Genomic DNA, 23,230 nt, shown 5'->3' with positions numbered 1-23,230 from the left:
AATAATACACCTACACACTCCTTAGACACCACATATTGTAAGCTGTTGCTAAGATCCATCAGTGCCGTTGCCAAGACAGGTAGCTGTTTGTTATTCCTCCACATCCTGCCTCTCTCGGGCAAACAGGGGTCAAACTGTCACTGTGTCCCGCCAACACAAACAGAGCGACTGGAGCAGTTTGCATGGACCGTTACAGTTGTCACCAGGTCAACAGTCCGCACGTACCCTTGCACTTACAGCCCCCCTCCTGCGCTCCTTGTGTACGTGGCAGTGGCCCTCGGCTGGCGTGGAGAGGTGGAGTGAAATCAGCCTCCTGTGGTCGTCTTTCAGGCTGAGGGTCTGAGTGAAGGAGCCGCTGCCGTCAAGTGCAGCACTCACACGGCCTGTCTGCAGGGACCACTATTCATTAGACTGAATAGCCAGCCATACACACCTCTTTAACGCAGATGACTGGAGCTCTCGTTACTTTAGTGACATGGAACCAAAATAGCAACATCCTTGCATCTGTACAGTTAAGTTGACTTTTAAAAGCAGTCTTTTAAAGAGTGGAAAAACTGCAAAAAATATATTTCCTCACTCAACTTTAGTAGCATCCATGTAAATCCTTTGTAAGCCCAGGTTGTGAAATTTCTGCCGTCTCAATACAGCGGTAACTACAATCATTGGTGGTGTTCACAGAATTGAAAAGTGGTATTTAAAAAGTTCAGCAACAACATCTGCTTCCAGAAAACAATGTCCTGTTACTCTGCAAAATCTACAGACTGCACTTTGAACATTACTAATTGTAACTACTTTCCACCAAAGAAATAGACCCTCTAAAGTGACCAAGAGACTTAAGAAAGCACATACAAATGGACAAAATGCAAGCACAAGAAGAAAAGATCTTCACTAAAAAATTGCTATAATTACATAAAGCACAACAGCAAATTAAGAAACACTCACCAATCTGGAAAAACACGTGCAGCCTAAAGAAACACGCTGCAAACAGAAGAAACCCAGGCAAATATAAATACTGCAAGCCATTTCAATACCAACTAATGGGGTAAACCATTCACCAGTGATGCTGAATGTTTATGTTAGTAATAACATTGTGATTGTCAATATAACCTAGGATGTTAGTCATACAGCTAGCTAAATATTTGCTAACTATTGTTTTTTTTTTTGTTAGATTTGAGTAAAACCCCAGAAACTTCTGTTGTGTTTATGTTTCAGCATTACTGCTGGTGTTGTCTGTATGTGCAGCGCTTTTCTGTATGTCGTGGTGGAAGAGGGGTTCTCCTGATCTGCACTTCTCTTCCGAATAGTTCCCATTTGGAGCCAAAGTTGTTGTGTTTCTGAACCATTCATTTTACCTCCACTTACTATCTTACCATCACATCTTAGCTCAAAACTAATCATGGATGGAAGCATGAACGTGACTCATAGCAGGCTGATATTGAAACAAAATATTATAAAATGTTATATTTCAGAGATTCCTATGCTTACCACAAGAGGCAGCTCATGTACCTTAACAAAGTTTGACAGCCAGTGGTATAGAGCTTTAATATTATACAACCCCCAACAGAATTTCCAGAAAACGCACATCAACACACACATTCACACATTTTTTTATATGTGCGTACATTAATACTAAAGAAGAAAATGTAAGTACATGCCAAGAAACGGTTCCCACAATCTAAGCGTTGCCTCAAGCATTCACAATATTTGGTTTGGTGAGAAAAAATGATCATAAACAGAACTTATTTTTACAGGAGAACTCCGCAGGGTTCCTTTAATGTGTGTACAGTTGGGTCTTTTCAGTGTATTCTTTTAAATGCATATTTTTTGTCAGAGTGCAGACGATGTTTGCTTCATTTGCTCGTTCTTCATGCTTCGTGCTGTTTGGTTTTTTTTTTTGCTTGAACCGACCCTTTAAATAGTGCTATACTTTAAAGATGTGCTTGTTGTACTGTTGGCTGAGAATCTTCACATCTGTCTCTGCAGAGCAGCCGCCGCTAACATGTGACACAGAATGTTTATTTAATGAAAACAAACGAGTTAAAATGCACACTTCAAAGATGGCCGACGTCTCACAAATATTACAAAATATTCACTTTCAACAGAGCTGACAAAACCAGCTTTATCTGTCATCTCCCACTCTGCTCCTCTGCTCCTTTTATTTGTTAAAGCAGGTCTTTTATATTCCCTCCTCTCTTCAGTGTGAATGCTTCACCATTCACACAGAAGCAGATGAATAATGTCAGGCAACAGTGGCGGGGCAGTGTTGCTCCGCAGAAATCTCCACTTGCCTCTCAAAAGATGTTGCATAATCAAAAGTGTAGCGAGCGTTGCTGGTTCGGGAGATCAGAATAAATAGAACAGACAGTTTTCTTTTTCCAGATAGTGTCAGACAAACTGTGTTTACAACTTCATTCAAATCAAATATCGATTCATCCATCTATATTGTGAACAGTACACATTTATTCCAGGCTGATCAGTCTGTAGATCCTGTCTTGTTTGGTAGTTCTTAAAGTACTAGTGAAAACTGTAGCGGCCACTCAGATGATGTTAGAAAAACAAGCTTTTTTGCACGGTTCATCCAGACTGTTGATCCAGTCATCTCCATATTCAGTGGGGATCCATTCTTGACAAATTGTGTTTTAAAAAGTTTTGGTAGTCCTTATGGCTAGTCAGTTTTATACATATTTAATGATATGTTCCCTTGAGTGCAAAGCCTGATAGTGATCCAACTGGAGACAAATCAAAAGAGATTGAATTGGCTTTGAGTCAGGCCCAAATCTATAACGACAGTCAGTGAGAAAACATCACTACTGCAGTGGGCCGATCACAATTCAGCAGACCATAGACACTCTTGTGTGTGTCCACTTCTCTTTAAACCTGCAGTATGTAGGGCACCAAGTGAGCCTGTGCAATTTCCTAATTAGACCACAAATCATTTAGATGTATTTCACAAGTGGGCTCTAAAACTGTGAGGGATAGAACAGAAATGAATTGTGAATACACGCAAGACGTCATTTTGTATCTCGGGAAACTGAGACTGAATGGGAAAAGATAGATAAACAGAGATAGACAGGGTGCTATGTTTTGCAAACTCCTCCTACACCATTAATCCAAACCTCATCTGTATCCGAACAAAGAAAGTCTACCAGTGGATTACTTTTACATTGTGAAACATATTTAACAAATGAAGCTGTTGTCTGATAAGAGGAAGGGAGGACGTTGAGGTTGATGTTCAAAGCTTGTGACTGTAACGTGGGAGGCTGCTGTTCACAGCCTGTTGTGTACCAACAGTCAATGTTGTTTTATTTTAACCACGACTATGAAAAAAGCAGCCTGTGTACCTAAACTTAAGAAACCTTAACCATAAACTGAATGGAAACAGCAAATTTCAAAAGAAGAAACATGGCTTCTGTAATTTAAAGATCCCCTCCCTCCTTGGCTAAGGTTGGTTATTTACAGACAACGAAAGGGAATGACAGCTGACCGATCAACCTTAATTTATCAAGGTATTAGAACGCACAGGTTGAGGCACAGCAAAATAATTACTTGACATGTCTAATTATGCTTGTTTAATATGAAAGAAGAAGAGTCATGGCTGTGTGTTCAAAATGATCAGTGTTTGCATGGGCCATGATATGTGTTTTTTATAGTATTTCTATTTCTGCTAAAAGTCATATTTGAACATTTTGTTTTGACACTTAAGTTTGGTTCACCTCATACATATTCCCATAAACCCTGCATGTACGACATGCTGTAAGCCCTTATTTTGCCCTACACTGTCAGGCGACTGGAGATGTTGACGTTGACGCATTTGTGTGTGTTTTCCAGGGGTCAGCCTGCTGGTGCCTCATGGAGCCGTGGCTGAAAATATGTCCTGGGAGATGTACATGGTGATCAATCAGGGAGAGGCAAGGTGAGGCCAGAGTTTACCCAAATATCATTTCAAGCATCTATCTGTCTGTCAGTGTCCCTCTATCTTATCATCCATCTCCCCTGACTCTCCATCCGCTGTCCTCACTGTCCTGGTTCTCTCTAATTATTTACCATCCGTTGTTACTTCCATCACAGCCGAAGCGTTAAGTCAGTAGCCGTTCGATAGGACCTTCACTTCTCGAGACTCTGTTGTCTTACTGAAGCAGATTATAGAGTTGCAAGTTTAATACGCTCTATAATTGGTGGCTTAATTACAGCAGTATTAGATTCAAGCACGCTCATATCAAAGAAATATGTTTTCTTACTGTTTATTGTCTGAGCTGAGTTCAGCTTAATGAGCTTTTGTTATTTATTATCATGCCTACTTCACTCATTCTTTCCTCCAAGTATGACATTAAAAGATTTTCAAGCTTTAAAAGATAAATTAGAGGATTTATTGTCACTGGATTTAAAGACTATAATAGGAAGGCAGGCCAATCTGAACATACTGGTATAGTATTAAAGTAAATGAGTTATGTCTCTGTCATTGATTTTCCTTTCAAACCATTAGCTGCAGTGCTTTAGTGCTGATCCATTTATAGTTAACTAATTAGCATATGAAAGCAAAACATTTTATTTTTTATAATTATATTGGGATATTTGTTATTTATTAGTATTTATAGCAATTATATGATATGAATAAGTTTAGTTTGTGTTTGGACTAAGCTGGACGGATTTCTTAATTAGATTCTGTGTAGACAGTATGCTGAGGCAATAGGGCTGTGTAGTCTGGCAGTACAATATGTATCATGATACAGGGGTTACGATTCAATATATTGCGATACTGAAGGAAAGGCAACGTATTGCAATTTCTTTTAACATCCAACATCATAGCCTTCAGTTTACGTTTACGATTACTGTAGTGGTTGGGGGTTTATGCACTAAAATCAATTCAGTGTCTTTAAGAATCACACAACAAAAAATATCGTGATACTCAAGTATATCGATATTTTCTTGAGGGAACACACCAGAAACCTTTTATCTGTGTTGCTGCCGGTACACTGTTACATAGCTGTATTATTCAAGTGTGTCCACGGCTCTGGGAAGGTCAGTCCAGAATAGACTAACCAATAGCCAATAGACAGGCCTGATCCAAGCCATATCCTGCCCATATATTTGGATTTGCAGTTGTTACATGCAAAAGCAAAATAGATGAATTGAGAGCAAACAATGTGAGAGAGCATCATCAAAACTGGGGAACTGGCAATCAGGAGAAAGCTTTACTTTCAGTAAAATAAAGTTTTCTTCTCAGTGAATTAGTGTTTGATCTCACAACTGTTTTTGAAGTATTTCTTTAGCTGCAGTGCTGAAGGTTCACTCTCAAATACATTATATGTGACTCTCTATATGCTCTTTATATATATATATATATATAAACCCAAACAATTAGAACATTGAAGACATCCCACACAGCATTTCTAATTATGTTTGAGGTTTTATTTAAATGCTAAAGCATAAGGATGGTGTTATACTACATTCCCGACAATAAATAAACTAACATTGACTGTCTCCCACTACTGTGTGTGGGCATTGGTTTCTAGCAAATGTTACTCAAACAGAAGGAAATAGTGCATTTGTTGGGGACTACTTTCAGCCCTGGATCAATACACATTTGCAATACACATTAATTATCGGCATTTTCAATCCATTCATCATCAGTCTTGGCCCTAAAACAAACAAAAATAATGTATTTGTGGGCAGTGGTTCATACAGAGGGTAGATGTGTGACCCTCCCTATGGCCATCCACACATTTCTGTGTGTAAAGCGGCAGGCTGTGTGACAGATGGGCCCAGCAAGCACTGCAGCCTATCTTCCCACTCCCTATAGGAGTCCTCTAGATGTCACGATATGGGTGTTCATTTTCCAGAAGCCCCTCACAGGTGGTAGTCTGGGCTTTGATGTCCCAGCTGCTGTGGAGAAACTCAAGTTCCCGTTGCGCGACCCCAGGGGGCTCTGCAATAGAGTCCTTCATTTAGCCAACGGACTCATAGGAAGCAAAGTCAAACCCCCAATCCTCCAATCTCTTTTTCGTCCCCGCCACTCTGCCGAGAGTCAATATGTAGTTATGTACTCCACTCGGTGTCAACAATGTGGCGCTCTGGGAGAGAGTCACGACCCGGGAAGCTTGTTTAAACGATGATGAATGCAGTGATGAATGGAGCGTGCTGCACTGACGGACATGCACGGCGGAATAGAAGGCGCAGACGTCTCCTGAGGCCTTTCATCTCGGCAGTGCAAGCATTATGTATTCTGATCACAGCTAGGTAATGACCCTTGGATGGACTGAGCTTCTCTCCAGGGGGGTTTTGCACGCTCTTCCCCGCGGAGAGCCACAAGGGTTTCCAGTTTCCTCTGAAGTGTCAGTTTATTCTCACACCCGCTCCGCTCTAACAAAGTCACAAAAGAAAAAAGACCCCACAAAATGCACACATTAACGGTAAAAATGACAGGGCTGTGGATCGGCTTGACTGAAATAATAAGGTGCAAACAGCGCCTGTAAGGACACAGAGTCTTTGTTAAATTCCATTTTCCCTTTAAAAGAGTTATGATACATGTTTTTGACTGACCTCAAAGAATGCGGAGCAGCTCTACTTTGTTGTCACATATGCTATAAAGTACATAAAGACCCATGGATCTCTAGTTTCTGCAGCAAATCCTCTTTAGGCAGTATTGTTGAAATGTATGTGTAATCCATGATGCCTTTATCAGTCTTTACAAGAAGGTCTAGAGCTGCCTTTATCTTCTGTTATAGATTTGTACCTGCCAGCATAAAGCGTCTGGTTTTTCCCACTGGTTTATCCACCTTTGAAACACTTCAAAATATTTCAGGCTCCAACCTGACAGTATTTGGTTTGGACCACAGAGGTGCTTTTCAAGTGCCTATTTTTTCCTCCGCTCTGTGTGAGCGGAGAGATGTTTACTGTAGACACCCATATTTCTCCCTTAGGTCTGTTGTGCTTGTCATCTCGCCAGCTGTCAATCACTGTCTACATCCTGGCAGGCCGGGGGGACATGCAGAGAATTGTATCCTTTCTTTCCCGCTGCAGCGTCCGGCCCCAATCCCTGTCCAACCTACTTTTCCACACCCCGATAGAGTCCCATTAAAGCTTCATTTTAAAAAGATGTGTGGTTTGAGCTTTTCAAAGGCTCATCTAAATCTTTTTGAAGGTGTGGTTTTGCTTAGGTCAGACATATTTTCCTCTGAGGTTTTATGAGTGCTTTGTATTGTAAGATAAATCCCTCAACCTACTGAGGCAGAAACAGCTTTTGTCCTGGTAGGAAAAGAGCTTTTAATGATGAAACTAGTTTCCATATGTGTGCTTTATGAAAGGGGCCCGGTTGAACATTTGGGACATAGCACTGTTATTTATTGTCGTCTAGATGCTCCCGGTTAAGTTTTATTTAATAAATCAGAAAAATTCTCTGAACTCAAAGTGCATTGAAGCTCTATGGAGTGTGAGGGCTGAAATGATAATCTAATATACACGGTTGTCAGGAGAAGTGCACCAGTGCGTAGGTGTGACATGGCTTCCTGTTCGCATGCCTGGCCCTCCAGTCAGAGTCCAGGTTGCCCACAGTGGCTGACCCAGCTGATCTGTTTTTCTGGAAGTGGCAGCTCCTGCTTTAAGCCATCAGCTCTCATGGTCCACAGATCTCACAGCACAGATCTCTGGACAGTCACACACAGTGTTCATGGTTTCGGTCCAGAGTGCACAACTCCATGTCCCCACCAAGGTGACATCACACTTTAGAAATAAGAGCTGTGAAACTTCAAACTGAGGTCTATCTTGATGGTTGGACAGGTCATCTATCCATTTACAGAATGTCACTGACATTCCCCCTACTTGTGTGTTATGCTGTCTGGCTCATGTGATGTAACATTGTTTTAGGATCCCCTCTTATTGTACTGGCACTTATTGTGTACATGTTTCTATGTAAATAACTGAAATGTAATATCCAGCTAGTCAAACTTACTCAAAAGCTCTGTCAATACAATACATCTGGCAATACAATACATATCATGATACAGAGGTATCAATATATTGCGATATATTTTATTTTGTTTCTTTAATCTAATTGTAGAAAAACTGTCATAGATTAAAGAATTTAAAAAGGTTTAGCAAATTGTTTTACAACCAGAGCAGTGGGATCTGCATTTGTATTTATCACGTCCCTGTACCATCCAACATCACAGCCCTCAGTTTACAACACTGCTAGATAGAGGTTGGGGGTTTAAACACAAAAACCGAAAGTTTTTGAGAATCAATACAGTAAAACAAAAACAAAACTGCAATACTGTAGTGCATCGATATTTTCTCCCCCCCCCCGCAGCATTTACTGTTATCATTACTGAATTATTCAAACTCTGTGAAAGAGAGCTGAACACTCACAAGTTTACACATACTGTAAATTCTGACCTTACTTAACTCATGCATAAAGAATCTTTAATCTGAAAAAGGCTTCTGTTAGAAAAATGGCTTTATTTGTAATGTCCCGTTTTAATATGTATATGTTATTATATTTTCCTGTCTACTGCACTGCTCCCATTTATTTTGCTGTTGATGATGATGATTCATGCACACTATTAGCTTCCTCCTCTTCCTCCTGTTGTCTTGATATTTTCAAGATAATGTAAGTTTCCACAGCATTAATTCTAGAAACACAAAAGATAAGAATAATAAATAAGAACTTCACTAATACGTTCCAGTCACTGCCACTTTTTGTTGTTTGTTCGCTGGTAAGCTTTCCCTTTTCTGGTAGACTTTTATTGTGAAACATTTGCAGGAAGTGTTTAAGGAAGTAGCTTGACAGCGATGGAAAAAATGACAAAGTAAAAACGGGCTTAGAGCAGAATATTATTGGGTGGGTCATTTCTCTGCTGTCATTTATGGCACTTACTTTTAATTATGTGGTAACACTGATACATACACTACTATACTATACTATATATATATATATATATACAGGTGTATAGTATCGTATATATATATATATATATATATATACTATACTATACACCTGTGTTTTGTGGTAATTATAAATGGTGATTTAAATGTCATAGATACACTTCAACATGTTTTATTTAAACAGCAGAGAATTGTTAAATGTCCTTGTACCTCGAAACACGACAGTATATCTCTGACGATATATCCATGTACTAGTAAAAATTGTCACATCAGGGTAATATTAAACATAAGCTTTTAATTTGTAATGCCAAAGGTTTACATTTAGGATTGATGGTGATGCTAGAGAACAGTTCATAGAGCATCCAGAATTGAAAAAAATCATCTTTAAGGAAGAGCAAATGTGCTTATTACATTTTTAATTTTGTGTGGCAAAACAGAGGTGCTAGAGGAAAGGCCAAGAGGTCACCAAGATCATTACGAATCATCCTCTGAGGACCACGGATATTAACAGCAAATTCCCTGAAAATCTGGACAGTCGTTGAGATGTCTTGCATTAAATACAGTGTAAATGGTTAGGCCCAGTATTGATTGACATTGCAATCCCTAAGGCCCTACCACAAAATATACCAAATCTTCAAAATAAAACCTGTGTTAATGACACGTTTAAAGGTTTTATTCCTTTATTTTGTGAGCAATAACACCTATAAAAAGGAATGGAGATTAAACTGGACATTGATTTTCAGTGTGGTCATCATCTTTTCCATTTCCTGTTGAAATAGACCCATGACTCACCTGGAATCCACACACAGACACACACAAACACACACATCTCTGTCCTTTATTGACTTTATCAAAACAAGAAGTGAACAATTGATTGTGAGGCATTCAGGTTCTTTTGATGAACTCATTACCAACACAGCAGTGAGCCTGAAAGGTTACAACGACAAGTTGAGTATACAGTGCATATACCACAATATGTATCCATTGATAATTGTATTCTAGTCAGGATGGAAAAGCCTTCGAAACAGCAGTTAAAGCACAAGACATTAAACTTCTCCATACTGTCCATGGCAAAAATCACACATTATTGTGATCAATATTAATAGTGGTGGTGGTAATAAATATATAATCACAACCCTAACAGCCATAACATTAAGCGTTTTTTTGGATATGAGTCAAGAATCACTGTCTGCAGTACAAAAGCAAGAAACATACACAATGGTTCAACTTGGCAAGGTATACCACTGTTTGTGTGCCAGCTGGACAAGCGCTTCAAACATTTATTCAACTTGTTCTGTGATTTTGAACGTTATTTTTAGTTATCTGAATAGCACTCTCGATGATAAGTGACCAAATGGCATGGTGAGTTGTTTCAAGTGATTAGCCTTGTTGCTTACACTCATTTTCCATGTCAAGTGTAGTACACCAAGGTCTGGGACTAGAGATGAAGTGGCATCAAAGTTAGTGGAATAGTCATTATGATGGTATTATAAATCCAGGCACAGTGCCGTGTGATGTTTTTTTAAACAGCTCGGTGATTAGGTTAAGTTATTGTAAATGTTTTACAGAGCTCTTCTTTCAATCAAGTAACTTTGCTGGTCCTTGATTACTGAAGTCGATTTGATGAATGCTTTGCAGTTCAGACTTTGCCGTTATGAATGATCAAAGCCGAGAGAACTGAAACTGTCTCTGCTGGATATTGCAACGCACAAAGCTTCACCTCTAGATGCCTGTTTGATTTATGTATCCATGCACCGCATAAGGTGTCTGCATCAACTTAAAAATGGACAAAAGCACAGTGGGACAAACAGGTGGGAGACTACAAGCAAATAAAGGTGAAGCTAATGGAGCGTGCTAATGTGTGCATTTATTAAGTCCGCCATCTCCTCTGCTGGCCCAATCTGCCACTTTGCACGGCTCCCCGGGTCCATGAGGAGTGAGTCATCGCTCACTTTAAATAATGTACCTCGTCTAGGGGCTCAAGAAGCTGCCGTATAGAGCCCTTCATCGTGATGACAAGTGGAACTGAGAAGAGTTTATGCTAGCCTCAGCCGGCTTCTGTAAGGTTGCCGGACTCTTGGGCCCCGAGCTGCAGGCTGCTTAAGGAGCAGGTAATCTGCTCCTTGCCTACACTTTACATTAAATGTGTGATCAGGCTCAGGGCTGTTGGCTGAGGGATCGAGAGCTCTCTCCAGACCAGTCAAGAGCACTGTTGACATAGGAGAAAAAGTGATTGTGAGCGAAGAGACGCAGCGAAGAGGGTGAGGTGGTTGTGCAATGAGATGGTACCTGCAAGGTCTAATAGCAAGAGACAATGGGTCAGATGTTAAGGCAGTAATTGGGAAGTCTGGAGTGGATGTCAGCAGCCAGAAAGAGCATGAAGCAGCTTTTAATTCAGAGTGGTTTTAAGACTGGGGTCCAGGTACCAACAGGGCTCCTTGAGTAGGTTTTTAAGGGTTCACCACAAAAGGAGGAATGGAATATTTAAATTTTTATCATATTTTATGGAAATTGGGACAACAAGGCAAGAAATAGGGTTTTCTGTTTTTATTGATTTTAACTTATAGTGATCCTAGTTTGATCACTGATTGACTGTGAAGACTTTATAATCTTGAAAACTTAAAAAAAACATTTAAAAAAATTTCCTTTGGACAAAATCCTCTTTGGTGTAATGTGCATCTATTGTGGGGGTCCTTGACATGAAAAGGTTGGGGAACCCTTGAGAAAAGCTACTGTAATGTCTACTGCCGTATCAAGTCCACTCTTTCTGTTCTTTCTTTCTAAAGAAGGAGAAATTAATTATCTGTACTGAATACTCGCTTCAGCCAAGTACTAAATAATGTATTTTAACTACTGTGGGAATGTGGCAACATCACTAAATTGACATTTGACAAGAAACACAAGCGGTCAGACAAACTTAGGTTATAAACCAACCTCCAAACTAAAAGAAAAAGACAATAAGAGCTTAAATTCTTTAAAATTTTCTATCTTAGACGTTATTGTGTCATTTATGTTGGATTAAGTGGTTTAGATGATCATGCTGAACTGTTTACCGTCTGATCATCTGACCGCTCATCTTTATTGTCCCTTTGAACTTTAGTAGCAATGTAGCTCTGTTTGCAGATCTCACCAATTTCTTAATGGGTACAGTGTTATCATAATAGAAATAATGGTCAAAAATACAAAGACCATGTTGTAATAAACTAAAATTGCTCTTTTACATGCAGCACCTCTGTAACAGCAGATTGGGCTGAATCTTACACTAATCCGCTACTGAACCATTAGGCATTCCTCTTCATTCTCTACCTGTTAGTTTTAAGTCATTGTGTATTTTGCACTAATGCTGCTGCTCCCATGACGTCCATAAATCACTTCTCATTCAAAGCAGGAAACCCTAACAAATCAACACTCTCAGATCTCTGATCTGTGATGACTGATGTGAGCTTAGAGAGCTTTGTTCAGGCGTTGATCTCCTCTGTCATGATCCCGCCTGCCCTTTTTTTCGAAAAACCAACCACCGCTGCTGCTGCCACCATCCACTGGCGAGACCTGTTTGTTGTAAGCCGCTTTTAATGAGTGTACTCCAACTCGCCGGCAAATCACAGTGACTTTTTCACCTGCACTGGAACAAATTCCAGCAGCCTGGCTCTGTAGAAATAACTTGAACTTGAGGAGTCAACATGAGTTCTTAACGCAGCACCAGCTCATATGATGGCTCTGAGATAATAAATAGAAACTCTTTAATATGGAAAGTCATTTAAAGATAACAGCCTACAATCTTAATGATTACAGCAAGAAATATGCTGCCATTTACAACACCGGGCACAATGTGGCTGATGGTTTATTTTTATCACAGATTATGGATCATGTAAGTGAGATTCAAAAAACCTCTTCTTGTTCCTACAGTGTGATATTTGACACTAGAAGGATGTTTTCACATTTATCTGTAGTCTTTATGTCTATAGTTTGAAGTCTGTCCTGGTCCAGTATGCAACTTGTACAGTGTGATGTAGAAACCTGAAGCCACCAGTGCACATCCACTGAGAATGGACTTTAGAGTGAAGGAGGAGACATCTTGTGTCCAGCAGGGAAACTTTAGAAATGAACAACATTTGCATGTTCATAGAGGTAGAAGGAGTAGATGAGTGGATGTTTTTCAGAAAAAAAAACACATCAGACACACATTATTGTTCCAAGTAGACTATTATAGTCTACTATATACTATATATATCCTAATACATGATACATGTCTGGAGGGGATCTTTAAGAGTAGTGCAGAATGCTCAATATCAATAGCATTTATGATCCTGTAAAGCACTTTCATTCACTTTCAAAGCAAAGTCATTCTGCTGATGCGTCACCAAATGTAAGCACAGGCTGTGTCTTTCCTCTGCAGGAACACAGCTTCTGTTTATGTATTTTTTACAATGTGCCTTATTCTGTGTACCTGTGTGTGTCACTGTGTGTTTAGTGTCCAAACACTGGAAGGCTGTGAAATCCTCCTGGGCCCAGAGGTTACATACGGTCCTCCGGGTCTGGACCTCTTCTGCCCAGTGGCCATGACCATCGCTCACTGTGCCGAGGTGGACGCCGAGAACTGGAACATCCAGCTCAAGAGGAAAACCCAGGACAGCAAATGGGAGGTGAGAGCTGCAGGCCCACACCTGTCAAGTACAGCACAGCCCATCAAGATCTAGGTCTGGCCCAGACATGGCGCTCGGCTCTCCTCGGTTGTCTTTTTCCTCGGTGGCTTTATTGTTTTTTTTGTAGCTAAATGTCAACAGGAATGAATGCTGGGTAAACCCCACCAAACTTCAGCTTCCACTGTCTGTGTTTGCAATATACAGGCCCCCACCGCAAAGACTACACTGTAAATGATATTGACGTGCAGATGCATTGATTTTGTAGACAGAGTTAGCACCAGAAAAGATAAAGATTTTCTACAAATAAAAAGTAGACATACTATTGAGGTCCTGCAGTGATGTCACCATATTGAAGGCTGCAATCAATACGCTGTGGCCATGAATAACAGTGGCTAATTCACTGCTTTTACATGAATCAGTATTTAAATGTTTCCACCCACAGTTGTTCGAGGAAGGCAATTACGTGTGTGTTCATTTGACTACCATCCTGCTTAAAAATAGCGTGTTTTTCCATGTAACTCCAGCTGCAACATCTGGATCTAGAAAGCTAGTGACAAAAGACTAACTAAAGAAATCAAACACTTAGCTGATGCGTCTGAACATCATAATAATACCTTTATGCTTTCCCTTGAGTTCGGGTTCAACCCACTTGAGACCCATCTGTTCCTTAATTAGATAATGCAGCTATGGCACATATCTCAACCGGCCGCAGGCTTATTTTGTTGTAAACCTTTAAACTGCACTGATGTATGTTTTGCACATAACAATGGGTGAAATGACTGTATATGGTGAAAAGGATCGCTAATTAAGATAATTAACATCCAACTTTGTTCCCCTTTGTAAGCTTTTCAGCATAACTTTTGAAAGTCATCATTTATAGAATGTAAAGTCTCCCAACTTTAAGCAACTTTAGCCAAAACAATGCTTTGTTCTTCTTGTCATTTAAACCTCCGCCATGGCACATTGAAGTGCTGATATCCATAATAGGGCTGTATCAAATGTCATTGTTTTTTATTCGAAGCTTCTATTGAGGTTTTCAAACAAAACTTCAAAAGTCTGTGGTCATGTTTGATGACGTCATCACCCTAGGAAAAATGTAGGAAATCTTAAACAAAAAAGTCCTTCATCAGATTAAATGTGTAATTTTTTAGTCAAGCTAGGGAGGAAGGTGAGGGAATGCCGTTAGTGAGCACAAAGCAGTAAATCCCAAAAATAAGAAGACGTTTTATGTAGGCCTGTAGCGATGCGTCGATGACGTCAACACGTTGTCGTCAAAATTACGACAATGTCATATGTTTGCGTCAACACTTCGCCACAGCTCGCCACAGCTCGCCACACACACGTGGGAGACCAAAACTTTGCAGAATGGAGGACTAAACAGCAACCTCCTCACAGAATTCCCAACAAAGCCCTGCAAAAAGCCCCAATAAAAGAAAAAGCCCTAAAAAAACAGCTCGCCCTAAATCATCGAAGGAATGGGAATACTTCAAATTTAGTTCCAAACGTAAAGGTGTCGTTATTTGCGCTCTTTGCCAAATGGAGTCGGCATACCACACCAGCACAACAGCAATGTGGGAGCGTCTGAAACGGAGGCAGCCCATTGTCACTCGTGAAGGAGACAATAACAGTTCAGTACTAACGTTGGCTAAATTCATTTCATGTTTGTGTGGTGTGTTGTGTAGCTTGAGCTCTGAGCACTTCGGTGGTGCTAGCTAACTATCTTAGCTCTCCGTGCAGTTTGTTCGCGCTAGGTTAGTAGCTAACGTTAACGTAAGCTAGCTACTGGCGCCTAGACAGCTGTGTTTAGCTAACGTTAGTTATCATCTGATGTTGGCTTGAATGGTAGCTAGCTTACGGCTGCAGAACACAGCTATCTATAGTAGCTAACGTTAGCTAATGTGAACTTTAGCTACTAACCTAGCACGAACAAGCTGCTAGATCTAGCTAACGTTAGCAAGCAGATTGCAGTAGCTTGTAACATTATCTGTCTAACTGAAAAATAATCGTTAGATTAATCGTCCAATTAGTCGTTAGATTAGTCGACTAATCGATAAAATAATCGCCCGATTAATCGTTTAATAAATAATCGTTTACTAGCGTTACTATCGTTTACTACCCTAGTTTTATGATTGTTTCACAGCGGTTATGTTTCAAAGCACAAATAAACACAGCCAGACCTCCGCATAACCCTGCGGGAAGGACGAATTGCCAGATGTTGTGTGAAGGAACCGCTGTGTGGGTTGCTCAGGTTCCCTCATCACACAAAACCTTGACACAGACAAGCATAGGAGACAGTGATGGAGACACGTGTATATATATGTAAACGATTATCTCGTGTAAAACTAGCTACCATCAGACATCTAATGCCAACAGGACAGAGTATAGCTTACAGTATTTTCTCCCTATTTTGTCCGCATGGCAGCAATAACATCAACTGAAGGACCTCAATATCAACACTGGATGTCATTTAACACCAAGATTGGTTGATATTTACCTGGTTGTTTCCACCCATCAATGGAGGACAGTGAGTTTTGTAAATGGACGTTAAAGTCATGTTCCTTGACATAAGATGCCACGGGTTGTTGACTCTGTTTTCTCCCTCTGTTCGCTGACCTTTATAAAAATATACGTGCTTTAAGTGATAAAAGCTCCAGTTAGTCAGCGTGACATGCGACTGGTGAATTATGTGTGAGCCCGTACTGTCAGGGCTTTGTGGGTGAGCTCAATGATCCGGCCTTATGCTCTCTGTGGGTCCAGAGGGTGACATAAGGCCACAGGAAGGTAGTGCTGAAGGTCTGACAGGAGGAAAATAAAGAAACAATTACAGCGTGTAATGGCCAGGAAGAGGCATGGCTGCTGTCACTCAGTGGGGGTGGGGGGGGTGGGGGGGGGGTGGGGGGGAGAAGAGGTATCGATTAGTGGATCAGGGGAAGACATGGCGCGTTGAATTTAGATGTGAGGCAATCAGGAGGAGAGTCATTGAGATTGTTTCTCTGCTGACCACGACTGTCCATTTGCTGAACACCCCCCCACACACACACACACACACACACACACACACCGTCAATACAACTCTCACCCGATACTTTGCGTTTTTCTTGTTAGTTTCGCTCTGATGCTTTGGAACAGGACACATTGTATCTTTCCAGCTCTTTATGTGTATGTGTTTTCAACAATGTCAGCTTCTTCCTCTTTTTCCCCTCCAGTGAAGAAGATTGTTTTTACTGGTCTAGATGCAGTCCAGAGAGCTTAATCCCAAACCCAAAGGCATAACAAGCCCAATCACTGTCGTCACTTTGCATTATTTGTTTGTGTTTTTTAACAGAAACCAGCAAGATGATAACAAGACTGGGGGGGGGGGGGCACAAATAATGAAGAGAATATTCAGTCAGGCGGTAATGTAAATGTAAATCTGATGTAAAGTTCTGGCAAGCCGAGCATGGGTCAGGATAATGAATGCCGCAGGTTTGCCCCTGGCTGTTGTGGTGGTTGTCAGCACATAAAAGAGCTTGTTATTTACAGGAAGACCAGCCGGATTTGCCTGCTTTCTACATTGTCTTCTTCTGTCCTGAATAATGTTTTTCTAGCGATAGAGATTGCTGCTATAGAGCATATTCAAGAGCTGCAGCGGCCTCTGCAAAAACTTTTTTAGTATTACTAGCTCAGAGCAGACAGGCTTTTCGATGTGTTTTTGGTGTGTTGGAATGCATGTTCAGCATGTAGCTGTAGTTTCTTTTAGTACTAATAATAATACAAATAATGATAATAAAAATGGATTACATTTATATAACGCTCTATCTTGATACCCAAAGTGCTCCACAGAAACGGGGACAAACTCACCTCAACCACCACCAGTGTGTGGCACCCAGGTGGGGTGATGCACGGCAGCCATTTTGCATCAGAATGCTCACCAAACATCAGCTTGAAATGGAGAGGCAGGGAAATAGAGCCAATTACTTTGGGGGATGATTAGGTGGCCAGATGGAGAGAGCCAGGTTGGGAATTTTGCCAGGACACTGGGGAATCCCCTACTCTTTGATGTGGGATCTCTAATGACCACAGTGAATCCGGAATTCGGTTTAATGTCTCATCCGAAGGACATTGTCACTAAATCCCTATTACAGCACATCTGCAACCCATAGAATAGAATCAACTTTATTATCACATATACAATTATACACAGTAACCTCTGCATTTAACCCATCCTAAGTACTGCAGCCAGTGTATGGCGCCCAGGGACCAACTCCACATCTAAGCTAAAGCCTTGGTCAAGGGAAGTGACTGCAGAAATGAACCTTAACATACATGTTTTTGAGTGCCCAGAGCACCCGGAGAAAACCCACACAGACACGGGAAGAACATACAAGTTCCACACAGACATGCCCCAGCCAGGAATCCAATCCACACTGTGCTTTGTGCTTTTTAAACAAAGTATAATAAAGCTTATTCACATTTATTCAAAGTCAAAGGCAAAGTACAAAACAGTCTCAAGGTCTGCTGTTCTGGAGCTTTTGAACATATGACAGGATCTTCCTCAGCAAAAGCAGTTGCACATTTTTCATGGAAATGTACATTTGTGCAATTTTCAATTTTTTCCCAAGCACTTAAATAGAAAATAGAAAACTTTGTCTGCTTTGCAGCTGCTGCGTTCAAGGTTAAGAGTGCAGTCTCAACTAAAGTAAGGCTGTTTCTGCTGCCAAAGTAGAAAGAAAAATTACAGATAGTCTGAATAAAAGAAATAAATGCCCGATAAGGTCTGTCTTAGATTATTCTTATCTAAATAAGAAAGCTTAACTGTAAGTATACATTTTATTCTTTTATCATTTCACTGAGTGTAAAAAGAAACTGAAGTTCATAGGAGTATCTATTGTCAGAAATGGAATATAATATTCATAGGTATGTTTTCATTAGTCTGTAATCAGCTGAAAATAGGAATCATTGTGTTTTTGTTGCCTTAGAATGAGCTGTTTTTATCTACATAGGGAGCAGGCCCTCTTCTATGGAGTCCGCCATGTTGAACCGCCATGTTTCTAAAGGAGCCCAGAAAAGACAACCCAAACACTGGTTGTAGATAATTTTGTTGCCACCGTAGTTTTTGCTACATGCTTGGAAGATTGAGCTGTATTCAGTTGGTTGCAATCTGTAACTACACCACTAGATGCCACTAAATGCTACACACTGGTCCTTTAATTATTTCTACATAACATTAATTAATGGCAAAACAATAAAAAAATAAAAACAAAACATCTTTATTTATTATTTATTAAGAGTTTAAATGACCAGTGTTTAAAAACAAAAAAAAAACCAAATGACATATTTGGATTTATGTACCAAATGTGGACTCTTTGTCATGCAAACTGCTGTGTTTTGTTCTTCTTGTAATTTCTTTAAAGCCTAGCATAGGTTACCATGGTGACGTAAACTGGATCCCAAAGTCAAGCCCAAAGGTACTGTAGCCTGCTAACGTCGTTGGTTAGACAGCTACAGTACCTTCTCCGTACATGACACACAGACATGAGATTGATATCAGTCTCCTTCTATATCTTACAATCTTACGCAAGTGGCTGGCAAAATACAGAAAACAGAAGTTGTGGCTCCCTCTCTTCCCTCATTTGTCCATCTTTGTAATCTTTACTGAGATGGCACCTGAAGCTTCTGCAGATTAGAAACCTTGTTGACTCTCTTCAGGTCAATCAGTCAAGAGATTAATGTTGTTTTGATTAGCCCTTCTGTTGACATCTTATTTCCTTCAGAGGTGTGTGCGTTCTGTCAGTTTGTATATCTTCTTCCTCCTCCTTTCAGTTCAGGCTCATGTTTACCTAACCTTGCTTTTCATATGCACTCTAGCTTGGCTATTGTGTGATCAAAAAAATAAGTTTCTTTTCAATGTAAGAGGGCAATTTCTCAAGATGTGCAAGTGTTGCAAATGAGGACTGGAAGGAGACCGGAGGGAATATGAATAAATACGAGATTCATGTCGCTTTGAGATTTTGCTCTAATATTAAAAGGGCATGGAGATCTTCAGAGCTTCTTGGTTAGAAATAATGAGTTGCCATTGAGGTCTAACCTAGAGAGAGAGGGAGAGCGAGAGAGAGAGAGAGAGAGGGGGGGTTTTGAAGATGCATTATACCTGCAAATGCACAGTGCTATTAAAATACCCTTGTTTCAGCTGTCATTAAAATACACACTACCCACAGAAGACTCCACTGTGCGCTCAGCCACAGTATATTATTATTCACTACCATATTGCAGTGTGTTAAGCTGTGCTTATGAGGATGCAGAAAGCATAAGTACAGAATGCATAAATGTAAAGTATTCACAGAAGGAATCCCAACACCTGACATGAATGTGGCTGAACAGACTGGTAACATTTCTCACTTTATGTTGCATCTCATTGAGTGATTCAGTGGCTGATTATAATGTATGAGCAGATAAAATGTATTTGCAAACAGAAGAAAATGAATTGGGCCCAGTGTACTGTGTGTTTTTGGCTTCATTCTTCTTTGTAAATGTTTTATCCTGATGAGTTGTGATACAGTTCTGGTCTGATGCCAAGATGGCCAACATAATCCATTATTCACTGAGCTGGAACATTGCTCTAAGTGCGCTTAGTACATCCCTTAAAGCATGATAGTATGTCAAAAAAATAAGGTTGGGGTTATTCTGTATTTCTCTTATTGCCACCCTTCCCACAAAAAGACCAATCAATAATCTGTCTCTCAATACTTTTCGACATGTACGAGCAAATCTTTAACACCGAATCCTTAAACTGAACTTAGTATTCTGATTCCTCGACAGCGACTCGTCTTGTCTTTAAGTTTTATTCGGTATAAAAAGTCTACTGAAAAAGTGTACTGATAATTATCTGTACATCAATGAGTACATTGCAAACAGCAACTGCTAATAGCTAATTTGATATACTTTTACACTAAGCTCCATCTCCTGACTATTGGTTTGCTTTCCTATTGCTTTAATTTTTTTAAATGCGTAAATTCCTTAAACAGTTGGGTACTGTAGTGTTTATCAAATGTAATTTGAACAGGCAGAAAAACTTTGTTGGTTGGGGATTTTTTTAACCGCGGACTGATACACATGCAGTCCTCTAGTGAGTATTTACAGCAGTTAGACTTTGACTATACAGACAATACTCGAAAATTCATTGTTGGTTTTGGTGGTTTCATGTTGAGAGAAAATAAAATGTCACCACAAAGTGATCTTGCAACTATAGAACATCTACCAAATGGATGTCAGTGTCAGTTTCCAATCGCAAAAATTAACCCCTAAACTTAAAAATAAAAATATAAAACATCAATTAAGTATTTTCATGATGTTGAAGTGCTCTCTTATCGGTCACATGATAAAGAACTGTAGCATTGTGGCTAACGCTGTTTTAGAAGAAGTGAGTGAACAGGAGGAGGTTTTCTGTCTTGCAGGACATGATGGCTGATAACGTGACTTTTGATTGCCATACTGTCAGTTGGCTTGTGATGGTCCCATTAAATTGTGTACATATATTTCATGGATTATATTTGCTGGAACAGGAGTTACAACATACTTTGTGACAGTATTGTGAGAAGTTTGGATAATGACAGGAAGATATGTGAAGGGGAATTTGGAGCAGTCTGTCTGGATTATCCTGATGCAGAAAAGCCTCACCTTTTGGCTCCCACGCAGGTGAAAACAAATATTTACCAATGATATATATCATTTGAGTTTTGTTCAAAGCATATTTCCCTTTAAGTGAAGTTGGATGTTTTCACTGGAATTGGAGACACACTATTTATGATCTCTGTCACAACAATGAGCTGCTTTGGCTCGTCATTATTTCCCATTGGTATAACAGAACCTCCTGCTGGGTTTATGTCCTCTCTTCTGAAGATTGAAGGGAAAGGAAAGGAAAGGAAAGGAAAGGAAAGACAGTACATAAAAGATTCCTTAATTCCAGTTGGAAATAATGAAGTGCTTCCCGGCTGCTGTTGTCATCTCATAAATAAAACACTCTGTATTGTCCATAATGACTATTTTGTGTTCTGCTATGTACTAACACCATCACTCATGTAGGAAATGATTTTCACATTCTCAGGAGACTGCTTACAACCTGTGTCGTTTTTTTGCTTTGTGATTTAAACCTGCGTGATGTTACCTACACCATTACTCAACTGCAGTGTACCAGAACTCAACCCATAATACATTCTACTGTATACAGAACTTCATTTGCACAGTCTTCCAGTCACATCTATGTAGCTCTGGGCATGAATATTTAGTTCTACAATAGACTTCAGCAACATACTCAGTATCACAGGCGCAGAAGCATGTTGAAGGGTTTCTCTGCAGGTCTCGGAACTCTTAAGATAAAGTCCGGTAAGTTCTGAGTATTGGAAGGTTGTTCCAAGGTTTGCTTATTGACGTACAATATGAGGTTTCATGAATGGATTATATTGATTTCCCTCTAATGATATTTTCATTAACCAGAGGAACCTGAAATATTCTTGAAGAGTTAATTGTATAGAAACAAAATAATTGTAAATTGTATAGTGAATAGGGGGATACATCTACAAATGTACATGATAAGCCTTTGGGTGTACTTGTATGTGTTATAGGTAATGATATGTAGTATGTTATATACATACATACACATGTACAGTATATGTATACATGTATGTATGTATATATATACATATGATACAGTGTGTGTACATTTGTGCATATAGCACAATTATTAAAGCTGCAGTAGGTCATTTTTATACAAATATTTTTTGTCATATTTGCTGCAACTTTAACTATATCCTGACAGTAGTACATGAGACAGATAATCTCTAAAACAGGTTCCTCTGGCTCCTGGAACCGGATTTTTCATAGATTATCTCTCTTGTGTAGGGTGTACTTTCAGGGCGCAGTGAAAATTTCAGCAAATTTAACAAAAAGTTATTTTTATAAAAGTTACCTACTGCAGCTTTAACCCAGAAATTGCACACAAAAGCTTTAATCTTATTTTAGTGTCAATTAAATCAATCTGCCATGTTCAGTGTCATTTTAAGGTATAAATAATGTTGGTTTTAGGAAGAGTACCGAAGACATACAAGATATGTCCAGATTTCATTATAGGAACATCCAGCAAAATAGAACCAAATAGTTCAAACCGAGACAAGAGTTAACTCCCTTTGTTGGCACTCCTTTAACCCAAAACCCTTTTGTGCTAATTCTCTCTTCTGTTGTTACCATTATCTCTACATTAACCTCCCTCACCTGCTGAACTGAACTGGAGTCCTGGAGATGGAGTAGTGATCGCAGCAAACCTTAATTAGTACCTTAACATAGACAGACCTGTTCACAGAACTAACCGGTCTAAAATGTGAATAGATATTTATGAGATGATGTGTGTATACAAGTGTACTACAGTATATTTGACGTCTGCTCACAGTATCATTATACACTCAATTTTGGATTAATGCCGTTGTTTTGTGTGGAAACTGTGGAAAGTTTACCGACAAATTTGTTGGATGTAAAACTGATCAAAGTGTTTCAGTGCTCCAGCTAATTCAATCTTTTCTTGCATAAATTCCAAAGACCATTCACATTGGAATATGTGGTCCATGTGCATTTTGTATTTGAATACTATAAAAGAACCAAATAAATCCTGTACTTGATGTACCTGATGAACCAAATTATTAACGTGAAGGCCAGCTTTCTACACTGTTCTGTTGCAT

General features: G+C 39.7%; 1 protein-coding gene across 2 annotated transcripts in view; it reads left to right on the top strand.

The window, feature by feature from the left end:
- The window catches only part of unc5db (unc-5 netrin receptor Db), a 186,641-nt gene that overhangs the window by 147,865 nt on the left and 15,546 nt on the right, over nt 1-23,230 (top strand). For both annotated transcript variants that reach the window (XM_051422069.1, XM_051422070.1), the window contains 2 exons: nt 3,829-3,913; nt 13,352-13,523. In XM_051422069.1, the coding sequence (XP_051278029.1) occupies nt 3,829-3,913; nt 13,352-13,523 (257 nt within the window). The remainder of the gene's footprint in view (nt 1-3,828; nt 3,914-13,351; nt 13,524-23,230) is intronic.

The sequence above is a fragment of the Dicentrarchus labrax genome, unplaced genomic scaffold (genome assembly GCF_905237075.1).
Source record: "Dicentrarchus labrax unplaced genomic scaffold, dlabrax2021, whole genome shotgun sequence".
Classification (NCBI taxonomy): domain Eukaryota; kingdom Metazoa; phylum Chordata; class Actinopteri; family Moronidae; genus Dicentrarchus; species Dicentrarchus labrax.
This window is presented reverse-complemented; position numbering and strand designations above follow the sequence as displayed.